The sequence below is a fragment of the Hipposideros armiger genome, unplaced genomic scaffold (genome assembly GCF_001890085.2).
Source record: "Hipposideros armiger isolate ML-2016 unplaced genomic scaffold, ASM189008v1 scaffold_42, whole genome shotgun sequence".
Lineage (NCBI taxonomy): Eukaryota > Metazoa > Chordata > Mammalia > Chiroptera > Hipposideridae > Hipposideros > Hipposideros armiger.
In genome coordinates, this window is record NW_017731392.1 from 2,652,524 (window position 1) to 2,678,209 (window position 25,686).

Consider the following 25,686-nt stretch of genomic DNA (forward strand, 5'->3'; position numbering starts at 1 on the left):
ATTCCCACTCATCTCTGCTCCCCATTTTTCTCAAAGCTGAGCAGGGAGATTTCTCTCTCTCTGTCTTTCTAAAAATCTTTGTAAATTTTTATGGAAAATAATTTTGCCCTTGCTCTCAACTCTGGGCAAAGAATAACATTCACACACTAATCTTTTGCTCTGACTTCCTCCCACTCCAATCCCATCTGATACTTCAACACAACAGACACGAGAAAGCCCAGCTTTCCATCAGAAATGTGAACTCCTTGGAATCAGGGACCAAACTTTATCTTCTTGCATTATGTAGAAAAATTGTTTAAAATCCTCTACATGGTTTCTCATCCATTCTGTTTAGTAACATAGAAGTTGGTTGCTTTTTGTGTAACAATGACTAACACTAATTGAATATTTACCACGTGCCAAGCACTTTACATGGATTTTCTCATTTAATTCTCATAACCACCTTATGAGGTAGATATTATTTGCATCATTTTACAGATCCAGAAACTGAGGATCAGAGAGGTTAAATAGCTTATGCAAGATCACATAAGTGGGCCGGCCGAGTGGCGCGGTGGTTAAGAGCTGGCTTGAGTGGCGCGGTGGTTAAGAGCTGGCTTGGGACACCAGAGGGCCCTGGTTCGGATCCCACATATGAGGGCCAGTGACACCGCCCTGTACAGCTAAGATGCTGAACAACAGCTCAACCTGGAGCTGGGCTGCCATGAGTCGCTGGCCTAAGGCATAGGCTGCAGCCACTGCTGCAGTGGGTTGCCATGGGCTACTCTGTATAGCCAGCAGGCAGTGTAAGCAGCCGTCCAGAAGCTGGCAGACTGATCTGCACCACCCTTGACTTTCGTCAGGATAAAGGCTCCACGAAGACAAGGAGCCGTACTCCCTTGCGGAATCCACTTTTCCCATTTTATACAGCTTGAAGCTGGCACTTAGAAGGACACACAAAACGAGTTTACAGTAACTGGATTTATCTCACTGAACACAGGAATTTGCTTCATCCCCAAAGCGGATAAACACAACTCAGCTCTTTACAAAGAAACACCAGGCTTGAGGTCTGAGCTCGCACAAAAACCCAGAGAAAGCCCCAGAGGAGAGTGGCAGCCGCAAGAGGAGCCGTCCCTGGACCCCGCCCCGCCTCTTTCCCACCCTCCTTCTGCGCTCAGGTTCCAGGCCCCGCCTCCTGGAGGCTACAGCCAATCAGATAGCCGCAATCCCACCGCCCGTGTCGCCCCTCCTTCCTGCTGGCTTCGTCCCCGCCGGCAGTGACGTGCCCCGCCCAGCAGCCGCGGGATTCAAACTCCCGGAAGCAGTGTTGGCACCGAAGTTGTGACTCGGCCGACTGGAGCGCCACGCTTAGCCTCAGGTGCTGGCCAGCTGCAGGGAGGGGACCATGGAGGGTGGCAAGGGGCGGCCAGGACCCACAGCCCCGGGCCAGGGTCGGACCGCGAGGGAGGCGAGTCATGACCGTAGGCAGATGGCGTCCGCTGGGACTCAATCTCTGCCCGCCCTGATTTAAGTCCCTTTTTCCGGGAGCTCCCGTCGTGCCTGGCACGGTGCCTGACGCCACAACCACCGTAATCATTTCGATCCCTCCTTTCAGCTTTGCAGTGGGTATTACAACAGGCACAGAGGCCCAGGTCTTTCGTTAGTACAGCATTTTGCCGATTAGCAAGGACTTTCATGTTTATTCCGCAAACCTCTTCATTTTAGAGGTGAGAAAAAAAGTGCCTCTTTTTTGCAGTTTTTCTTTGCCTCCCTGTTTCCCCATTTGATGTCTTATGTGAGAGTATTGTAAGATTTGCATCTACTTGTAGACGACGTCGCCTGTAATAGATGACTTGGGGAGTTTGCTGGATTAAAATGTTTTTTTTTGTAACCTCCTGTCCAGCATGTGTTAGATTACTTAAATCAATCCATAAGTATTTTTTGGCCACCAACCGTTAGGCACTGTGGGTGACAAAAAGAATTCAAGATTCAGTCCCCACTTCCTCTCCTATACCCCAGTGGTTTGGCTATATCACTGATTTTCGATAGAAAGGTTCTTCTATTTAGCGAATAGATCATTGGACCTTTTCAAACCTGAGATTTGACCTTTTAAACTCACCTACAAAATATAATTGTATTTTTATTTTTACAGTTTCAGAGATGTCTTCCAGAAGTCCCAAAGATTTAATTAAAAGTAAATGGGGATCAAAACATAGTAACTCCAAATCAGAGACTGCGTTAGAAAAATTTAGGGAAAAAACTGCAACCTTACGAACATCGGTGGATGAAGTCACAAGTGGAAAAGGAAAGTTGACTGATAAAGAGAGAAACAGACTTTTGGAGGTAACTGGCTTTAAAATCCCTTTAAACCGTAGTCAGCTGTATGGTAGGAGATGAGAAAATATTGTCCCAATAATGATGTAATCTAGTTTTTCTATTCATTCAATGTAAAAAAATCAAGTCTAATCATTTCAGTGTTCAATGGAATTCAGATTTTAATATGAATGTTTAAAGACCCATTTTATCATGTATATTGATAAATATTACTGTGTTCCAAGTAATCTGTTTCCAGGTTTTTTGAGGTAAAATCTTTACATACATTGGCATTTTGCATTCTGTTAAACTAGATTTCAGATTCCTTAATTTAATATTTGCTATGGCACACCCAGTAAAGCAGTTAAGAATTTATTAGAACTGGAAGGATTTTAAAATGTTATCATTGATTTTAATTTATTTTGCAAAAGTACTTTCATTGTTCACAGGAAATAAATGACCTGCATTAAATAGTATCGTTAAATTTCTTTAAATTCTATTTTGTAGACACATCATAAAACTGAATATTCTTTTTAACAACACATTGAGGTAAATCCTTACTTAAGCATTGAGAAATGATCTATTGCCAATTCTTAGACATAAAAGTTATTTTGCAATCTGGTGAAGGAATCTAATAGCTTTCCTGAGAGATCTCTTTCCAGTTCATTTCACCTTTGAGGAGCACTCGTTGTCACATCTCTGTTCCTTTATAATCAATTGAAATTAAACTTCTTTAACCTCTACCCTTGTGTTCTAATTGTGTCCATTAAAGCTACACAGAGCAAGTCTATTTTATTTGCAGTTGACAACTTTTCAGATATTTGAGGAAATCTTGCTTTCTCTTACTTTTCTGTAAACCAACCCCATATTCTTCAGCTTTTCTGGCTTCTTATCATTATGGTCAGTTTCTTGAACACTTGGTAGTGTGTTCTGAATTCCCTTCTGAAATCCCTTCTGAAATATGTACCCAGTATCGTACACGGTGGCATACACAGGTTGAAATGGTACTATTATTTCCATTGATCTGGATGCTGTATTCCCATGAAAGCTTAAAATTGCATTGGCTTTTTTTTGGTAACTGTGCCATAGTACTGCCTTATCTTAAGCTTGTAGCCAACTAAAACTCCCACACTATTTTCACACAACCATCCAACTCAGTTTCCCGTTTTATATTTAAACAACTGCTTCTCTCCTCCCATACAAGTTATCAGTTTTATGATGTTTTTTTACCATGTTAGCAAGTCATTCCGTTAACTTGTATCATCTCAGTTGGTGCTTTCTCCCTTAATCCAGCAGCAGAATACTAAACATGCCTTCCTTATCTTTCAAGTCCTTGAAAATATTGAACACTCCTTTGAAGATCACCTTTTAGAGTTGATACCAAATCATGTATTAATAAAAAGCAAGTTAGTGAATGCATTTTTATCCAGCTGTACACATTCTGTAATTTTTGAATTCTGTTGCTTCAAGGTCATCAAGGAGAATATATCTCGTGTGACTCACTTTTAGCCTTCATGATTATGAGACCTGGTATGATGGAGGGATGATTATCAGATATGCATGTGAGAGCCAGCTTTTCTTTAGCTTTCTCTTACCACTCTTGACAGAGTTGGTTTCTGCTTTCTGTGTTCATGTCCCATCCATTTTATATGTATCTTAACTACAGCTGTGTGACTCTAAACATATTGCATTAATGTATTGGTTTACCTCTCTGAGCTCTCTGAGCATCAGACCTTGGCTTCATCTTTTTGGCACTGGTATCTAGCATAATGCTAACTTGATATATAAGAAATACTTTATAAATGCTGGTCGTATTGTGTTGTTTACTTTCATGTTTGACCTGGCTTTGCTCTAAGAGTCTTCTTTATATCTAGAAAATTCGAGTCTTTGAAGCTGAGAGGGAGAAGAATGCTTATCACCTCACAGAGAAGGACAAAGAAATACAGCAACTCAGAGACCAGCTGAAAGCCAGATATAGTACTACTGCATTGCTTGAACAGCTGGAAGAGAAAACAAAGGAAGGCGAAAGGAGGGAACAACTGTTGAAATCCTTGTCTGAAGAGACAGATGTATTGAAAAAACAGTTGTTGACTACAACTGCAAGACTTGCTGAACTTGAAAGCAAAGCCAGTACACTTTGTTTACCACAGGTACTAATAATTTCTTTAAATCCCGTTTTTTTAAATTTCTGACACAATTGGAAACATGCTTCTCAAATGATGAACCAATGTAATATAGTAATAGATTACTTTTTTTTTATAGCCTGGACCCCTCTCCATAAGCAAAAATAGTTAATATGGCTCCCTCCGTGCCCCACACCAGTGTTTTTCCCAAGGGAATATTCAGAATATAGAATCCACTGTGTATCTAAGACAGCCAAGACTTTGTTGGGCACTTTTTTCTGTAGTTTGCATCATGAAAACAATAGGCTTCATTTTTTTTTTTTCATATTTGAGATATACAGTTACAATATCAAGTATGCTTTCCCTAACTACATTTTCTTTTTCTCCCCCTCTTTTGCTTTAGAGTCACTAGTGTAACAGAAAGAGCAAGGATTTGTAGGTAGGCAGACCCGAGCTCAGATCTTGGTTCTGCCGCTTGCTAGCTGTGTGACTCTAAACAAATTCCTTAACCTCTCTAGTCCTTGAGACAATGTGAAATTCACCAGTCCTCGCTCCTAAACCTCAAACCTCAGTGTTTACATCGGTAAAATCAGGAAAAGAACACTGCAGATTAAATGTGATAATATATGTAAATTGCATAGTGCCTGGCATAGTAAATACTCAATAAATGGGTTTCTTATTGATCAGGCCTTTGATTCTTTTGGAAATTTGGACATTTGAATAAGACTAACAATTCAGCTATTAATACCACCTATAGAAGAAAATCTGTAGCTTTCAGATGTAATATCTCAATGTGAAGGGTCTTTGTACTTTATCTCCCCATCAGGGTAGTCAGAGTAATCAGAGCTATACATTTATGTGTACTCTCATAGATGGGCAATTGAGTAATTCTACAGATGAGTTCAAAGAGGTTAAGTTTTTCTAGAGAATGTCCACAGAGCTGAAACTCTTGAAACATTATAGTCAGACCCAAAGTGGGTGACTAAAACCTTTCTTGAAAGCTCAGCAATTCGTTTCCACACTTTTGAAGATGGAAATGCAAATCTTGGTAGAAATGATAATTTAAAAAAATGTATTCTTATAATAATTGTGTGGGCTATCCACTATTAATTTTTGTATTAGTCAGCATGTCTGACTGCTATAACAAACCTCCAAATCTCAGAGTCTTATACAACAAATATTTACTTTTCTCTCATGTCAACAGTCTAGTGCGGATTAGAGTGGAGGAGGCTTTGTTCCATAGAGTCATTCAGAGATCCAAGTTCTTTGTTCCCCCGTCCCCTGTGGTGGAATTCTCCACTAGATCCTCTGTGTACAGCTATGAGCTAGAGAGAGCATGACATACTCGTGTTTCACTTCTGCCCACATTCCATTGGACAGAATTCAGTCTCATGGTCTCACTAACCACATGGAAGGCTGAGAAACGTTGTCTACAATGTGCCCAGGAAAAAAAGGCAAGGCGTTTGGTGAACCATCTCTGTCATAGTTTCCACTAAGAGCTAAATTGAGAGGGAGAAAGGGCTACATATTAGGGTGAGGGTGAGCGTATAGAGCACCTTTGGAGAAAGAAAATATTCTGAGCTTCCTTGCCAATGTTCACACAAGTCTCTTTCCTTATATCTGTTAAAAGACTGGAATACGGCTTTTTATGAGTTTCATTCGGCTACCCACCTACTTCCCCTCTTTTTTTTCTTCTGAGAAAATGAAGAGAAAAGGAGGGAAATTATGTTTTGAATTCCATATAATCTGTATAAATGAATAAAACTATTACTCATACAGATATAACTCTAGAAAACAACTTTTGTCTTATTTGAAAATTTAATATTTTCCATATTTCATTTAAATAGCCCTGTTGTTTCTCTTTTGTCTCCTTTTGGTGAAAACTGCTGGGCTATTCGTATGCACTGAGGGCTATTTTGGTGACCCTGGGGTCCAGAGAACCTCAGAAGTCAAATTAGAAATGAAATCTCAAGTTTTCCAATCTGCGGGGACACTCTCAGATGATCTTAATTCTCCTCTTGAGCCCCTTCATTTGGCATGAGGTTCACCAGCATGTCTAGATTTGGAGATACTTGTATAAAGTGTACTGTACTATTATTCAACTAAATATAATGAGGAAACTTCCATTATTAAGTGTAGGATGTTAACTGATACTGGTTTATTTACAGACCATGGCAACAAGCTGCTTCAACTCATCGATGAGTAATATTCATGAAATGGAAATACAGCTGAAAGATGTAAGTTCTTTTTCCTTTTATTCAGTTATGGCTAAAGAGGACTAATGCATTTATTTTTAAATTTCATGGAAATTGACAGCATTGATGCTGCAACTTGAAAAAAATATGTTGAGAAGCCGGAGAGCTGTGTGGTTTGAGATCATCTCTCTAGGTTACTACCTTTAAGTCTCTTTCCAGGTGTTAAGAGGGCCAGTTCCTCCAAGCATGGTCTTGTTAGTCTAGAAGGCCCTAGAAATCACCCATCACTACCAAATACCTTAACAATATCCCTTCTCAACCTAAATCTAATTTGCCCAACCATTTTATTATTATAATGTAATTTAATTTATAGTTTCTGTTTTTGTTTATCCATGCAAGATGTACTCTAGTTTGAAATTCTTCCATTGGAACCAAGATTTGCTTTCACAGTTTGAAAAGGAAACACATTCTTTGCATACTCAACACTTCTTTTCACTAGACTTTGATATGAGGTTATTTTAGAAAAATGGTAAAGCTGTATTATTTGAAACTTATGTCTTAAATGGATTGGTAGATTTCATAGGGAAATAAATACATTGAGGACATAGGACTATTTACAGTGTATTTCGTCGTTTTAAGATTAGATATACCAAGTCTGAAAATCTTGACTTAATTATTAGGCCAATAGGTAGGTATTTTGATTCCAAAAATATTACTGGCATGTCTACCCTGATCTAAGTATGCTCTTAAGATTCCTGTTTTATCTCATCTAGCAAGTGTACTTGAGGTCTATTTGATCTTCAAAAGAAAAATTTAAATCTGTTGAGTGTCTATACTATATAATGGGGTACTACAGTAATTAGAGGTAACTAAAATAAAGAAGATCATAAAATAAAGAAGAAACATAGTTTTGTTTTTTAAGATTTTATTGGGGAATTGGGGGAGGGGAACAGACAAGTTGCTGTCCTTTTGTTCTTCAGTTTAGTTGTGGAGGACGAAACATAGTTTTTAAAGAACTATGAAAATGAGGTTTTTTTTGTGTCATGTATTATCTCCCCAGCATCTAGAACAGTTGAAAGAATGACTGAATGGAATCTTGTGAAGCTTCTTAAATTTTACTAGTGCCTCTTTTAGCAAAGTACCAAAAAATATGTGCTATTTTCTTTAACTCATATGTAATTTTTAGGCTTTTCAGCACTAACTGCTTCAAATATCAGCTAAAATTATTTTTAATGATGATTCTTTTTATGAAATTAACTTTGAAATGTGATGCATTTATAGGACTCTCTTTATTCTGTTCCATCTTCCCAGCTTATTTAAGGATTACATTGTACTTCTTGCTCTGTTTTAGAGAGGATACTTTTATACAAGTGGAGTAAAATTTAACCCAGCTCACCTTGAAATGGTGATGTAGAGTGAGCAGTGCCTCTCAGAGTCTAATGTGTGTATGAACGTAGGAGATCATCATAAAATGCAGATTCTGATTTCCTGGATCTGGGGTAGGGAGTCTGGCTTCCCAACAAGCTCCAGTTACTGCTGCTGCTGCTGCTGCTGCTGATGGTCCGAGGACCACTCTTTGAGAACCATTAACTTACATTTATGGAACACGAAGTGGTTTAGTTCTGGTTGTCCCTTTGGAATCTTGGTACATCTTTTAGACCAGAATTGTTGGAGGGTTTAAGGAGCAGGGATAGAGAAATCTCACCCATAGTCCGCACTCTCACATTATTCGGGTTTTGAGAGCTCAGCAGTTCAGTCCCACACCCCTCCTCAACGCTCCCACAAAACTTACTGTACAAGTTTGCCTATTTTAAGAGCCAGTACTTGTTATGCTAAAATAAACCCTAAGAATCTGTTTCCCTCTCTTAAGGCCTAGCTGTATCGTTCCTCAGCTATCATTTAGGCCTGGCTGACATTTTGAAATAATTACATGGAGTTAATGCTGGGAACATTGTCTGATGTCAGCAACTTTCAAACTTAATCAAACCAAACAGCTAAAAGGCAGTTTTCATAGGCATTTTTTGCTTGTCTTTTAAAAAACCTGATTTTTAAACAAGGCTTTAGGGAAGATAAGTTATTATTCTTAAATTTTCTATTTGGAAAGTATTCAAATTTACAGGAAAGTTAAAAGAATGAAAATGGTACATAGAACACCTATACACCCTTTACCAAAATTCAGTTGTTAACATGCTATCCCATTTTGGACTTTCTCTTTCAATCCCCACCCCCACCACCACACATAACACATTTTTATCTGAACTATTTGAGAGTGAGTTACATATATCCACAGCCCTTTTTAAGCCTATGTACTTCAATGTGCACTCCTAAGAATGAGGGTATTCTTTCACATGACTAAAGTGCAGGTAGCAACCTTTTATTTTTGTATGAACTTTTTTGTAATTTAAAAAAATTTATTTTTCAATTACTGCTAACATACAATGTTCTGTTCAGATATCAACTTTAATAGATTTAACATGGACACCGTACTTCTGTGTGATCTACATCCATATTCCAGTTTTATTAGTTGACCTGCATTTTTTTTTTTTTTAAGATTTTTATTGGGGAATTGGGGGATGAGAACAGCACTGGGGAACTGGGGGAAGGGGAACAGACAAGTTGCTGTCCTTTTGTTCTTCAGTCTAGTTGTGGAGGATATTGCTTCACTGGCCCAAGTTGGCACCATCATTGCGCTCTTCCCGGGCGAGGCAGATAAGTCGCTGGCTTCTGGACGGCCGCTCACGCTGGCTGCTGGCTACACACGGTAGCCCATGGCAACCCACTGCAGCAGTGGATGCAGCCCACGCTGTGGCCATCAGCAGCCCAGCTCCAGGTTGAGCTGTTGTTCAGCATCTTAGCTGTGGAGGGCAGTGTAACTGGCCCTCATATGTGGATCCGAACCGGGGCCCTCTGGCGTCCCAAGTCAGTTCTTAACCATCGCGCCACTCGGCCGGCCCTGACCTGCATTTTTATTCCTCCAGCACAGACAAACATTTTAATCTACATTGAAATGTTTGCCCAAGGAACATTTCAGGTTCTTTGTCAAGCCAGTGGCACTCCACAGAGCTTCACTTTTGCCCACACTTAGTGTACATTTTTATTGATAACTTGGATGAAATGTTAAATGCATGCCTAACAAATGTGTAGATGACACAAAGCTGTAAGGAAGAGCTAATGCAGCAATAACTCTAAATATGCAAAACTAATTATATCAACATTTATTGATAGCTATCAAATCCATTTATTGATAGTATTAAGAGAAGAAAGCGGATGTAGGATCAGAGAGAAGAGATGGGGAGTAAAGAAATGTTTACTATACTTTAAGCAATATCGCCATCATGTGGCCTTTTAGAATATTGCCTCTCAAATCTTAAACCAACATTGAGTCTTGTTTCTCATTCTTAAGTAATGTATGGACAGGTTCCTTTAAAAGAAGAAAATTTTCATGACCATCCAACATTGACTTAAATTATTTAAATTAAAATATTTCTTAAACATGGAAAATTTTAAATTGGTATAAAATTCGGTTTTTAAGCATCAAACACATAGGGTTTATAAGTATTTGAATATGTGTATGCTTTTTGAGTTATGCAGTGCTACCTCTTTTAACTAAATTTGAGTATATAATACAGAGCGAATGTACAGTATGCCCCACTTGATCAATGAACTGTTAAGCCATATGAGGAGAACAAATGTTATAACTGCCTGACGGGTGCAGCGAGAAGTGTCAGGTCAAGTGGCGGGAGGGCCCTGGATTAAGTCTTTGATTCCAGAAGTTGCCTCTGTCTTCCTAATCCATTTTCTAATTCTATAGAAAACAGACATTGAAAATCCTTTAAGCCCCATACCTAGAAGCTTTGCTTAGGAGTTTGTAGGATGTTCATGAAAGGAGCCTAGTTGGAAGAACTCTTTAGACGAGTTTCCAAAAGTATAGGTCTTTTTGGACATGCAGCTCAACTGCCTGTATCTTTAAAGAATGGAAATTCTTCCCTCTAAGAAGAAGCTCTGATATACAACCAAAAACCTTCAGCATGTTCCTTACCACTGACCCCATCTCACCACTTTAGAGTGAGATGCCAACTTATGAGGGAGGGGAGCCCCTCCTTTTAAAATACACCCTACGACAAATGTAGGGTGATTCAAAAAGAATTGGAACACTTTGGAAAATATATTCCAGTATATATGTTTTACTTTGGTAAAGTTACACCATGCAACATTTTTTGTCAAGAATTTTGTGTTTGTACCTTCTCTTTCTAGCAGCCCTAAAGGATATGAAGTTATACATCCTGGCTGCTACTTCAACCATAGATAATAATAAATTACAACAGGTATGGGATTACGACACAAGGGGTACATATTAAGAACTTACAAGGTTATAGAAATAGCTGTGGTAGTTTTATTACAAATGGTTTGTGGATGTAAGAAACATCCAGACCTGTAGAGAATTTTTATGAGTTTGAGTTTATTTGAGCCAAATGGCGACATGTCAGGAAGCAAGATCTCAAATGCTCCAGTGAATGATAGTTTTGCAGCTTTTTTTTTATACATTTTGAATTAAGGAGGGAAGTAAGGAAGATTACATGCAAGTGGGAGAAAGCAAGGTAGGGAAAAACAGTTAACAAGGTAGGTGCTCCCTTAAGGGTGGTCATGCCTCAGTGGGGTCTGAAAAAGAGGATCACTCTGGCATTTCAAACATGTGTTAACTCAGATGCACAAGAACAATGGACAGGGTTTGCTTAAAAACCTTTTACTAAAGAAGTTATAGACCTGGGGTGTGACTTCCTTCCCTGACCTGCTCTGTTAGGAATTTATGACCAGATCACCCTGTGGGGCTACTTTCGGTCACTTGAATTTGGCACATTTATTATAGAGCCCCTTTTTCTTTCACAGGTTTTTTTATTACATTTTTGTATATTAGTTAATGAGTAATAGATTTTTTGAAAGTGTTTGATTCTTTTTGAATCCCTCTAAATATTGTTTTACTGTGTGTAAGGAACTGCTAGATTCTTTCATGCCCTCTCCTCCCTTCTCTGAATACTCTCAAATTTCAGTTTGGTGTTAAAAGGCTTACTTGGGTTCTTGCTGACTCTTGTAGTCATTGTTTCCCCACTTTATTTTGTCATCATCATTCACAAACATTTATCAGGCAGCCACTTGCTACAGAAACAGTGAACACATGCACAGAACTGTCTAAAATTTAAAGAAGCCTGGCCACAGCCTGGGTCCAAGGGGCCCATTATCTAGTTAAGATAAATATCATCAGTAAGTAATCAAGGTCATGAGTATAAGATGCCAAACAGATTGGATGGACAGTAAAAGTACCATTGGCTTACAGAGGAGAGGGAGTTTGGTCAGGGTGGTTATAGCGAGGAGGCTTGCAAGACAAGCCTGGACTCACTGGAACTTGATGAAAAGATGGGATTTAAGTGGGCAGGTGATATAGGAAGGAAGTCTAGGGCACTCTGGGCAAAGGGAAGAGTTTAAGCAAGGCACAGAGGGTGTGCATAGCTGTGTAGACAATGGAGTAGCAGTGGAGGAGAGAAAGGCCAGGCTAGAACCTGAAGAGATGGGAGAAGACAAACTGGATGATTTTAATGTCAGCATAGGGGACGATAACTTCCGTTTTAGCAGGCTGTGTTAAAAGCTTTCACAATTTCTCAGTTATTAATATAATTAAAACAGCGTAGGGGCCGGCTGGGTGGCACAGTTGGTTAGAGCACGAGCTCTGAGCAACAGGACTGCTAGCTCGATTCCCACATGGGCCAGTGAGCGGCACCTGAGCTGAGCTGCCACTGAGCTGGTGAGAGTGCGTGCTCTTAACAACAAGGTTGCTGGTTCGACTCCTGCATGGGATGGTTGGCTGCGCCCTCCCCACCCCGCAACTAGATTGAAAGTGGTGACTGGACTTGAAGCTGAGCTGTGCCCTCCACAACTAAGATTGAAGGACAACAACTTGACTTGGAACTGATGGGTCCTGGAAAAACACAATGTTCCCTTTCCCCAATTCCCCAACACTGTTCCCTTTTCCAATTCCTCAATAAAATCTTTAAAAAAAACAACGGTGTAGCACCTTGGGAGACCGAGGAAGATATTAAACGGAACTTATTAGTAGTAGCTCTTTTGCCCCCAAGTATAGGGTGATCATTGTATTAACCTAAAGCTTTGGTCATGGCCTGCAGCTCCTCATTCTCTGAATGCAGAAATCACTCTCCAACTGAGGATTTCTATTGTTGAGAGAAAAAAATAAATGGACACATTTTTTTCTTTTGTCTCTTAATCCAAAATCAGTCAGGGTGTACCAAGATCCAACAGCAAATCATTGCTCAAGTAGGCATTCGTGTGGGAGCAGAGAGGTCATAGCACGGGTACCAGCGGCAGAGGTCTCAGTACAAAGGAGCTTGGCCATCACTGCGTGTGCCTCCTTCTGGGACCCTTATTCCGTAATGTTTTACGTGTGTGACATCAGGTTTAGAAGTGGATGTCCTCTCTACACAAATAATCACTGAGGTTTAGTTCCCTAGCCTCTTAGGTACCTAGAACGAGTGGGGGACAGGCCCATACTCTTGGACGGACACTAGATTGGACAGGAGAGAAGGCGTTACCATCTCATTGCATGTTGGTGGTGCCATATAAGAGTTGCTGAGCTCCCCCCCCCCAGCACCAGCAGATGAATCATCTTGACTAGCTTTCAACTTGAACCTGTGCCCCACTTTCAGTAACAAAACTGTCACCTCCTCTGGCAAAACCGGTATTGGGGGACAGGGAGGGTGTAGTGTGCGATTGCTGGGGATACTGGACTGTCCTGGCCGATTTCTTTGGCTTTACCTTTCACTGAGTTTCCAAGGATCCAGTGGTTAAGAGCAGTGAGAGTTAGAATCAGAGGATATATGAATTTGTTCTAGTTAACAATAATAAACCACTTCATACATCTACATACCTTTGTCCATATATTCCACCTTGTTTTATTCACTAAAGTTAATGTAGCTTCTTAGATTAATATTTGCTAATGTCTTGCCAAAGATCAGGGGGTATGAGCCACGGAAAATACAGATGTAATTTTATAAGGTTTTCAAACTTATACTAGATATCCTGGTAAAGCTATCAGAGCATATCTAGTTTCTTGAGGGAAAAGATGTAACTGAAATGAAAACTAATAATGAGCAGTAACAGAAAAATGAATCAGTTTTTCTGTTAACAGCTAACTTAACAGACACTGCCTATTTTATTAGTATTATCCCATCATCCAAATAATTTCGTGAGTATATATTGTACATAAAAGCCAGGAATCCTTTCAGAAGAGCATGGTCTGCCACTTCAGGGAGATTACTATCTATTTTAGAGTCACAGCAAACACAGATAAAAAGCTGAAGATGGTTGGTAAAAAACGTTTTTAAAATGTAGATATTTATATAAAACAACTGAGTTCATAAGCCCATAAACAAACCAGGTAAGTGATCCCAGTTTGGGATTTTTAATTGATGATTGTCTGCCCCATGGGGAGCTTCTAAACAGCTCTATGCTGGGCAGAAATAGCTCTTTCTTAAAGGGTATCTGAACAGTGTATGTCCACCTCTGCCACAAAGGCGTTCTACTTTATGGAGAATGATGTGGATACAAAGCACGTTGTGTACAGAAGACAGCAGACAAGTGAACTTAACCACATGTAAACATGACCCGGCCACGTTGTTAGATATTCTGAAGATGTGTGACATTAGAATGTATTTCTGTATCATAAGCCTGTGGTTGCCTAGAATTATTCTATTATGTGAGCCATAAAGGGTTTTTATGTGTGCTGGAAAAGATGGGCTCCCTGGTTCATTTTAAGATTTTGCTTTTTTATTTTATTATAATGTATATTGATTTTCTTTCATTTTCACATTGAGGCTCTGGAGAAAAATCAGCAATGGCTCGTGTATGATCAGCAGCGAGAGGTCTACGTAAAATCACTTCTAGCAAAGATCTATGAGTTGGAACAGAAATCAGAAACAGCTGCTCATTCACTCGCACAGCAGACAAAAAAGACTGAATCAGAAGGTACTGGTATAAACATGTTCTTTTGGGGTAGGCCTGCCTGACGTTTTCCAAAAGAAGAGATTCCTCAAATTGAGATTTTTATAGAGATGTGTTAGACAGTCAAATAAAAGCAAGCTTTCTAGCTCTGAAGTGAGAAGTACCACTTTAGCAAGTCAGTGGTATTCCCATGCTTCCTGATAAAAGCGGGCCAAAGGCACAGGGTGAAAGGGACCTCGGGCAGCTCTGAAGGCACAGTACATTTCCTCCATCATGCCCCGCCTCCTCCAGAGCCCTTCTCCAACTTTGTTTCCCCCAGAGCTGGCCTTGTCACCGTGTCACCTTTTTACTCTGCGTCCCTTCAGCATTTATTCACGTCAATCCCAGGAGAAAGAATACATGGTATAGATGATACTTCAGTCATTTGAATCTCACCATGGAATTGAGATGAAGTTTCTTATGAATGATGTCGTGTTTTTGCCAAGTACTTTACAGTTTCCCTAACATGGGTCTCAATTGAGTTTCACAAGAACCCTAAGAGGTGGGCAGAAGGGTCATTATTCTCATTTTACAGATGAGGAAATGGGTTTAGCAGTTCCAGGTGACAAGCTAGGAAGAGAAGAGTAGCCCCATGCAGAGCACTCATTAAATGCCTGACAGCCCTAACAGGACTGAAGGCTTAAAACAAGGAGAAGGCTAACGAGAGGCAAAACATATAAAAGCAATGTCTCTGGAGATCATTCAAAGCTGTTTATCCCTAAGGGGACAAAGTTATTGCTGTAATGCCTTTATAAGTTTATTATGAAAACAATATTTTAGTTATGGGCTAAGCCTAATTTTCTCTTTGGTAATGTGTGTGTGCGTGTGTGTTTTATCAAAGTGATAGAAGCGCCTGTTAAACTAATAGTGCAGAAGGGCTCTGCCCGCCGTTCCAATCCCATGCTAATCTCTGTTTCCTCCTCCCGTCAGGACAGCTGCACTTACCATGTCTGTTTTTAATTTTGGTAATTATCTCCTTATCTATGAACCATGAGTTTATATCTCTATTTGTTGATCTATCTTCTGTATACATTAGTGACTTTCTCTCCCCGCAGAATAGTTATATTACTGATTTTTGGTCTTGTATTATTAGTTTTGTAACTTCAGGTAATACACTTGAGCTTCTGTTTCTTGTTCCATCAAATATCAATCCTATCTCTTGACTCTTCATTTTATAAGGTGAGAAAATAATGTGATCTTGTTTATAGAAACAGTTTATGTTTATTTTTTTAGGAATATTCTGTTTTATAAAGTGAGTTGTGCCCTGGTGTGTTTGTCATAGGTTATCTTCAAGAAGAAAAGAAATATTACGACCATCTCTTGGCAAATGCAAAAAAAGATCTTGAGGTTGAACGACAGACTGTAACTCAGTTGAGTTTTGAACTTAGTGAATTTCGAAGAAAATATGAAGAAACCCAAAAAGAAGTTCAAGATTTAAATAAACTGTTGTGTTCACAAAGAAAGGCAGGTGTCCAACATCTGGAAGATGATAGGCATAAAACAGAGAAAATACAAAGACTCAAGGAAGAGAATGATATTGCCAGGGAAAAACTTGAAGAAGAGAAGAGGAGGTCTGAGGAACTCTTATCTCAGGTGAGCCTAACCCATAAGGTTTCCCTTGATTCATAATTTAAATTTTTCATGTACTTACTAAGTGTCAGAGACTATTTTAAGGAACAAAACAAGTTCCTGCCCCCTTGCGGGTGTTCATATTTAGAATGGAAACAGACTATAAACAAGTAAACTAATGAAAATAAAACAAGGTAATATGACAAAGAGAAATTGGGGGCCAGCTGCAGACTCACTGAGGAGATATTTGGACGAAGACCTGATGACAAGAAGGAACCAGCGAGTTGAGTGACTGGGAATTCTCTCGAGCCAGAGGAAATCACATACACTTTAAAGGCTCTGAGACAGGAGGTAAGTATGTGTGAGAAGCCAAAAGATACGAAATAAACGGAAATCAAGGTTGATTCCCAGGCTGGTGCGTCGATCGTGATACTGTGTTCAAGTTAATTCACGTGGGACCTTCCATGTTCTCATACTCCAAGCTTATTCCAGGATGTCTGTAATGTTGACGTTACTGAGGAAGGATTTTTAGAATTGAATGCTACTTCGACAGAAACTCATTAATTTAAATTTTGCTTGGCAGCATGGACTAATGGAAAGAATGGTATTTGGAGGCCATACCTGGTCTCTCGTCCAGGATGTGTGGCCTTAGGCAAATCCCCAGACTTCTGTGACTTGCAGGTTCATCATGCGTCAAATTAATAATAATAGCCTTTTCCTGCCTCATAGGGTTTTTGTGAGGGTCAACTGAGAGAACGTAAAAGAGCTTTGTAAATTAAAGGAATGGATAAATGTTAGGGACTGCTATTAGAGTAGTAATCTTAAAACTCCTCCAAAAGTTGAGAGAAGGGAAGAGGAGCCTGTACCATTTGCTGGCTTAATTTTTACCACCCTCACTTCTGTCTACAGGAGCTGCAAGCAGTGTTACTTGTAAAGATTACACAGAAATGATTGAGAATTTTGCTCCGAGAAGGGGAGGCACTGCCAGCTTTGTTATCCTACCCAGAAGTATTAGTAGATTAGATGTCAGAACCTCCAGGAACGTGGGTGTGGCCACTGCAGAGCTCTGTGCTGTTTATCAGCTTTCAGCCTGTGCCTCAGGGAGCTCTCAGCCAGGAGGTGCTGCTCAGCTGCTGGCATGTCAGCCACCAAACAGCCAGCTGGAATGACTCACTCAGACTAGCAGGTGGTGTTCTGATTAGAGATGAGACTTGAGAGCTGCTTGCATATCCAGGTCAAGCATAAAAGGTTGGATGTGACAACATTGTCTCTGTTTACACCCTACAGGTCCAGTTTCTTTACACATCTCTGTTAAGGCAGCAAGAAGAACAAACAAGGGTAGCTCTGTTGGAACAACAGGTACTCACTGGGGTTGCTGCTAAATTCGATTTAACCCCTTAGAAAATGGAATTTTTCCTCATGTTTACTATTCTATGAAGAACCATTTGGAAGTTGTGAAAAATGTTTTTTAAAAAACTTTATCTGTGGTACCCATATATTCCTGTGACTGCTGTTAGGCTAAAACAGATTCTCAGGTGAGATGGCAGTTTTCTTGACGGGTAGATGTTCGCTTTGGCAAATTTTACTTTTCCCTAAATGGTGTCTGTAGTTCCTGCTCTAGCCTAACAGGATCTCCCCAATCGGGCTACCTTATAACTTCAAGCAGAACTCAGACACCATTTATTCTCAGAATATAGGCCAGAGATTTTCAGTATATTCCAAACCAGGAAACAGCCATTTCTTTCCCTTCTCCCCGTTTCCCATAATAAGAAGGGGGTGAGGGAAGATACCTATCCTCAAGCATTGGCTTTCCTCCTTGGATCAATCAGATTTTCAACCAGAAGCTTCTTTATCAATATCTCACTGTGCTCAGATGAATTCTTGCTCTGATGGTACAATAAATGTTGGTTTCTTGTGCTAATTAAAAATTGCAAGCATCCAGTCAAGAGAACTGGAAAATTTATACTAGCTGTAATTGTCTTGTCGTCGTCATTTCTCCAGATGCAGGCATGTACTTTAGACTTTGAAAATGAAAAAATTGACCGTCAAAATATACACGATCAATTGCATGTAATTCTGAAGGAACTCCAAAAAGCAAGAAATCAAATAACACAGTTGGAATCCTTGGTGAGTCTAGAATGGCTAAACTAAATCTTAATTTCTTCTTTCTCTTTCTGCCGTCTTTCTATTTATATACGAAACCAGTTCCCAAACTAGGAGGATACAGCATAAAGAACGGCTGTTTCTCAAATCAATAGGCAGAGTCCCTGCCTCATTTGATGCAGCTGCCCTTTGAGCATCAGTTCAGAGCACCAGGAAAAGGAACATCGTGTACCGCTTGGTGATTATTACATTACCGGCGCCCGGAATCAGCCCCACCCACCCCAGGCGGGCGCTGCGATGCCAGAGGCGCTGAAGAGTGCCTGGCCTGGGAGAGTGAGGGAGGAAGGGAGGGCATTGTAAGTCCTGAATGGAAATTATGTGTTCCTTCTCAAAAAAGAAAGAAAGAAATGCTGTTTTTAGGGATAATGCACTGTTACTGTTAATACACTATTTAGGCATATTGAGTTAAGCACATTTTGTGGGTCATCCTGAACACAATCTTTTGAAACATTAACCTTTTAAATAACATTGTTTCTATGAGGAGATGGTTTTTCACTCACCTGTTTTCATCTTACTGATACGCTTTTGGACCAAACCTGTTGGAGTCTGTGTTTGTGTGTGTATGTCCCATAAGTGCATAGTTTATATATCATCCTAGTACTGCAGAGTATTTGCAGATGGTGAAATGTTACAAATAGAATTCCCCAGTTTTCACTAAAGAAAACAGTTGTTTTAAAAACATCACTTGTGGGGCCGGCCGAGTGGCTCAGCTGATTAAGAGCTCACTCGAGGGTTTGAGCTCTGAGCAACAGCGGTTCGATGCCCGGCCCGAGCTGAGCTGCCAACAGGTAGCAGGATGGCTCAGCCAAAAAAAAAAAAAAAATCACTTATAACTTCCTTATGAATAAAAGACAGAAAATATATTTTTGGCTCTATTTAGTATGTTATTGATTTTGACCATTTATAATATTTGAAATTGAAATTTATAATTCATTTCTGTTAATGACTGTTTTTCAAAGTATAGGAATCCAGAGGGTATACAAAAGAACCATACTTTTCCTGTACTTTGTTTCTACTGTCCATGATCTTCACAGTATGCTGTAAAATACTCATTTTTAAGTTTTAATGACTATTTTAAGTTCCTCAGAAAACATGCAAAGGGCAAGTGTCAGAGGTATCACACAATATCTTAGTCATTCCTGTGTATAACCTGTTTGATCTGCTAAAATGCTGGGCTGATCTTAATTCCATGTAGTTCTTTATTGCTGAAATGCCCCTCTTTTACAAGATGAGCAAATTTTGTCAGCCTTGCACACAGGCCCGTCTTTAAATTTGGCTCTAAGCATTTTAATAAAATCTATCCATATAAACACCCAATCCCGGGTAATTTGGGTAATTTAGATCCACCTCATATGTTAACCACCATAATACCAATAAGCAGAGATTCAAAAGAAAATCTGTCTGCAGGGCGAAAGCAGCTGGACCATCTCTGGAGCAGTTAAACCTATTGAACAGTAGTAGGCCTGTATACAAACGGTGTTCGTTTGACATTTCTTTTTCAGAAGCCGCTTCATGAGTTTGCCTTCACAGAGCCATTAGTCACTTTCCAAGGAGAGACTGCAAACAAAGTAAAAGTTGCCTCACCAAAAAGTCCCACGGCTGCACTGAACGAAAGCCTGGTGGAATGTCCCAAGTGCAGTATCCAGTACCCAGCCACTGAACACCGAGACCTCCTCGTCCATGTTGAGTACTGTTCAAAGTAGCAATGTAATTGTTCTCTGTTTTTGTGTCAAAAGATTTAATACTGTGTCTTATGTTAGCTAATGGACAGCTTGACTTCCTATTTCACCTCTTATATAAGAAACTGCCTATCTACCTTTCAGACTCCGGTATAGAAGTGAATCACTATTTTTTAGCTGCTTTGCATTTTCCTTGGTAGTGATACCTCCCTGAGATGGTTCATCTTATGGTTCCAGTAACAGAATGTGGTGGGCAGCGTATGCTGACACGACTACCATTTTGCACTGTTAAAGTACTTAATGGGGAAAAGATAGTTCAGGTTATTGCTTGTGGGTTAAATCTGTTACACGAGCAAGCCAATATTTTATGTTTTGTGGGCTTTTAAAAATCAAAGGTAATTAACCAAGTGTCTTGCTATCTTGGTCTTTTTTTGTTTGTTTGTTTTTTAAGCACTTGTTATACCTACAATTGAGCCATTGGTAAAAGATGGTGACTTTTTTTCATTTTTCCTTGCTATTATAGAACAATTATTAGAAAAGTTGGGAATTTTATTCATCTTTATTGCTGCATACTGCTGAAACTGTAAACCTAGCTATGCTTTAAGCACAAAGCAGATTCTGTTTAAGGAATACTCCTAAGAAGCCACACACAATTTTCTCTGTCATATTAATTGGGTATAACTTTAACTTGAATCTCATTAGCACACGTTAGTCAACTACAATTGTTAAAATGAATTTTTAAAAAACCATCTAGCCCTCTCATTTTAATTTGCAGATATTTTATTTATTTATTTTTGGCATTCTTAATTAAAACTGGGTAATGTAACGAGCACATATTTGCATATCTGAATATATATTTTTATGCATGTGTGTGTAAACCAAAAATTATTTTATTTCTTAAGATTTTCTAAACTGTTTAACACTGGACTGCTGTTAGTAATATAAAGGAAAAAAGAATAAAATATTTAATAAGTTTTACTGTGTCTAGCATATATGTCCATAGAGCGGTATTCTAAAATTTCTACCCTGAGAGGGTAAAATTACACGATAACATACAGTGTAAAATAAGGTAGTTAAAGATACATTAGAACCAAAAACTACATGAAGCTCAGAAAGGTTAAGCAAAATCCCCACAATCATTTAAAATAAAAAAAGATGGGCCGGCCGAGTGGCGCAGTTGGTTAAGAGCTGGCTTGGGATGCCAGAGGGCCCCAGTTCGGATCCCACATATGAGGGCCAGTGACACTGCCCTCCACAGCTAAGATGCTGAACAACAGCTCAACCTGGAGCTGGGCTGCCGTGAGTCACCGGCAATGGCATAGGCTGCAGCCCCTGCTGCAGTGGGTTGCCATGGGCTACCGTGTGTAGCCAGCAGCCAGCGTGAGCAGCCAGCAGCTGCCGTGAGCGGCCAGCAGCCGCAGTGAGCGGCCGTCCAGAAGCCGGCGACTGATCTGCCTCACCCGGGAAGAGCGCAATGATGGTGCCAATTTGGGCCAGTGAAGCAACGTCCTCCACAACTAGACTGAAGAACAAAAGGACAGCAACCTGTCTGTTCCCCTCCCTCCAATTCCCCAGCGCTGTTCCCATCCCCCAATTCCCCAATAAAAATCTTTAAACAAAAAAATAAATAAAATAAAAAAAGACATTCTTGGGTTTCAAACTCTTGAGTCAACTCCAATGCCCACCTTCTCTCCACCATACCAGCACCCCATATGAATCCCCTAAACTCAGTCTGCTTACGCAATATACACCTGGAGTTATGGGATGTTTCTGAGTTAGAAAAACAACAGAACACACTACCTGGTCTCCTCCATCCTTCTGGTCTGAGAAGTTCTGCCTTGTCAAACCCCTCCATCTGTTCCATGGATTCCCTGCTATGCCAGTTCTCTAACATCTTTAGTTTCACCTCCAAACATTTATTAAATGCCAACTATATACAACGCTGTGGGCAAGGTATTAGTGACACAGTGATCATAAAATGCAGCCTAGTAGAAGAGAGCAACATCTGAACAGATAAGTATAATATTAATACATTGTAGGAAGTGCTATAATGAAGTTATATGTAGGGTAGCGGAGTTTATTTATTTAAACCCTGCCTTATTCTAATATAGATTGACGCTTCAAAGATACAAATCTTAAATAAAAAAGAAGTATGGAAAAGCAATAGTAACACAAGACTAAGAAGTAAAATGGAGCCACTCATAAGGGTAGCCCCAAGGCAGTGCTGAGAAGTGAGTGAATTTGGTGCTGAGTTTTGTAGATGTTACAGAGAAATCATCCTGTACACTCCACATGACTTAAAAATACAGCTGATCTTCAAGAGAAACACCATTATAATGATCCTGGTGCTGAGACTATAGAGAGATTTCCCCTAGTGTGCCTTCTTAGAGAAGAAGCCCTGTAGTAAAGGCCTGTAGCCTCGGCAACAACCTTGTTATAAACATAGCAGTGAGTTCCACTCTACTGGTTTCTTAACAATGTCCTTACATGTAGGTGAAAAACGTCACGTACAGAAGCATGTCTGTAATCTTCAATTGCAGGCAACGCCATAGCCTCCCAACACGCAGCTCTCTGCTGCTCTGGCTTATCCCAGAGCACATTTTAGAGTCAGGGGAGCCAACTCAGAAGCCTTCTCTGACAGCAGGCCAGCTGGACTGTGGAGGCTGGAAAATGTGAGCCTTCACCCAAAGGGGGCGCAGCTGCTCAGCTGTAGCCAGTGTCCCCGGCACGTATCACGATGAGTACAGTGGCTAGCTTTCAGATTTTCCAAGAGAAATCTAGAATTTTTAAATGTGAAATCTTCCAACTTTTAAACGTTGGGAAACAAATTAACACTGTATGGGCCAAACTCTTTTCCAGTTTGTAACCTCTGTTTGGAGCATCTGAATGAGGCCAAGGATTGGCTAGTTCAGCCTGAGATAGGCAGGAAGCTAAGGCAGGCTCTCAGTCCTGCCTGCTATCTGAGGACTGAGGTCTTCTCAAATCCGGTTCAATCAAACAGACACTGAGGGACACAGAGTGACTATGACCCTTTCTGACCGTCCCTTCCATCTGCCATCTGGCTTTCTTGGCTACACTTTCCAAACAGAACTGGTTGGCTGCCAGCGTTTCCTCGCTACCTCTGCGAGGGAATGTCAGAGCTGGAATGGAACTAGGTGGTCCTCTACTCCAGTGTTTTTGGTCTAGGAAATCACCTCCCCTTTGGAGCATGTTGAAAATGTTAATTCCTTGGCCTCCCCAGATCTCCCAAACCAGACAGAATGGGGGTGGGAGCATGAAATATGCATTATTAACAAGCTCTCCAGAACATTTTGGTGTTTTCCTGAAGATTGAGGTCCACTGAGCTTGACTTCCTGATGAAACAGCCCAGAAAGGGGAGTGACATCCAAGGTCACATAGTGGGTTTACAGGAGAGTGAGGGAGGCCCAGGCTCTCAAAGGCAGTGGTTGTGAGAGCCCGTACATTTCAGCTTGTGTGCCATGAGTCCAGCAAATTTACTCTTTCTGAAACAACCCAATGCTTTGTTTACCCGAGGTAAACCTAGTGGTTTGTTGTCCTGGTTCTCTTTATCTGGTTCTTTCTTTTTTTCTTTCTTCCTTTTCTTTTTTTTTCTCTTTATTTTTCCTCATGCTGTGCTCTCTGCTTTGACTCAAATGATGTTTTCACTTTAGATGGTTAAGTGGGAAATGTTAGGAAGACATCCAAGAGTCAAGTCTAGCAGTGGCACCCAAGTGGGTTAAAGGTTAGGACCAAGCTAGGATTTTGCATAAAATCTGGAGAGATGATGAAAAAAGGAGCCCTGGGGAGCATTCAGAGTCAAAGTTATGTCTCCAAACCAAGCAACCAAACCAGAGAAAGAAGGCATGGCATGCACCCAAGAGAACGAGTTAGCATCAGATGAAAACTGTCACCTTCTTGCTGCCAGACTCACTATATTGATTTAACTCCAGGACCAGCACATCTTCCACTAAAATGTTTTAACAGGTATTGCAGGTAAGTCTCCTGAAAGAAACTGACCTGTTTTAAGGGCTGTACCAAGCACTGGTCTCATTACTTGACTTGGCAAACATTTAGCCCATCTGCAACTGGCAAGATGAGAAGGGTACAGCAGAGCCCACATTTACCAGAGCCAAGGCAAGAGGGACAGCAGTGCAGATCGGTGACAGCACAGTGAGGTAAGTGCCCCATAAGAAGTCACCTCACAGTTGAGAGAGGAGAGGCTTTCCAAAGGAGGCAATGACTGAGCTAGGTTTAAGAAAACAGATAATCAAATTTTAATAGTGTTTGTTCCTGGACTTAATGTTGAAAGTGAATCACTAAACGGAACCTAAAGAAAAACATGGGCTGAGTAATATTGGTCACTTTGTGATGACAAAGGCTGAGGGTGGACAGGAAGGGCAGTAGCATGAACGAGATCAGATAGTGATATAGTGAAAGGCGTTCCTTCATATCCCATTAGCTTGATGATGTTGAGAGACACATAGCTACAAAGATACAGAAAGCTAACTGTTTTGAATGCTAAAATACCAGAGGAGATAATAAACTAAAGGTTTTAATGAAGAAGAAAAAGACAGGGAAAAGGCAGCTTTGCTGTTTGATTCAGATTTTGCGGAACGGCACCTATGCCACCTTGCATAGGTTTGAAGGTGTGCATTTTCACTTGATTTTTATAGGGTGGAGGTAGGTGGGGGAAACAAGCTAATACTAGAGGATTAAGAGAAAACTTCCAGAGTATGTTATTTTCAGTATACCTTTAACAGTCTCTCACATTTACTCATATGCAATATGTAATAATTCCCTTCTGAAGAAGTGAACTTTATGAAAATGATTGCTTACTGGAGATCAAAAAAAGAAGCATCTCAAATTTAAATTTTATTTTGTTTTCTTTTGGCAATTTCAGGGCAGCATGTAACTACAGAAAGAGCCCTGAAATGGGAACCACCACACCCAAGTTGAAATTCTGGTTCAGACTTTGAGCAAGTCACTTAACCCCCCTAAACTGCAGCTTCCTTCACTCTAAAATAGGAACGTTAATGCCTGCCCCAGCTATCTTTCCAGAATTTCATGAAAATCAAAATCCAATTTATTTAAGAGCTCCTGTATATTAAGTGTTAAGAGTATCCCAACCAATATGCTAAATACTCAATAAACATCATGTCATTTTATTCACACAGTAACACTGTATGGGAGTTTCTATAATTGTTCCACAATACAGATGAGGAAGCTATGGTTTAAAGAGCTTAAGTCACTTGTCCAAGGTCACATAGCAAAGAGCGTGACAGAGCCATTATTTGAACTCTAGTGTGTTTGCTTCTAGAGACTGAGCTCTTAGTCCCTATTTATGCTTTTCGATCATAAAGCCAGAAAATGAATGTGAAAGCACATTGCAGGTGGGAAATACTGCCCAATATTATTTTGTTTTTCAGCAATGATAATGTGAATGGGGAAGAAGAGAAGACAACAGAGTGACATTACCTGCCTCCAAGAACCTCCATTCATTTCACTCCCGATTAGAACCACACCTCCCATCCCCATTTGCAGCTAGCATCAGTGCAGATGCATTCAGATGCAAATAACAGAAAAGCCTGACACCATCAGGACATTAATTGTTTGTTAAAAAAA

At 40.1% G+C, this 25,686-nt stretch overlaps 1 protein-coding gene across 2 annotated transcripts; it reads left to right on the forward strand.

The window, feature by feature from the left end:
• Window positions 1-1,280: 1,280 nt before the first annotated feature.
• On the forward strand, window positions 1,281-21,005 carry CEP55 (centrosomal protein 55). Of its 2 annotated transcripts, none has more exons than XM_019639009.1 (9): window positions 1,281-1,354; window positions 2,129-2,319; window positions 4,164-4,439; window positions 6,581-6,649; window positions 14,488-14,638; window positions 15,936-16,246; window positions 17,510-17,581; window positions 18,224-18,349; window positions 19,888-21,005. In XM_019639009.1, the coding sequence occupies exons 2-9, from the start codon at window positions 2,137-2,139 to the stop codon at window positions 20,086-20,088; spliced, it is 1,389 nt and encodes a 462-aa protein (XP_019494554.1). In that variant the 5' UTR covers window positions 1,281-1,354; window positions 2,129-2,136; the 3' UTR covers window positions 20,089-21,005. The 2 variants fall into 2 exon arrangements, with proteins under 2 accessions (XP_019494554.1, XP_019494555.1); XM_019639010.1 differs by lacking the exon at window positions 1,281-1,354 and adding an exon at window positions 1,587-1,703.
• The last annotated feature ends 4,681 nt before the right edge of the window (window positions 21,006-25,686 follow it).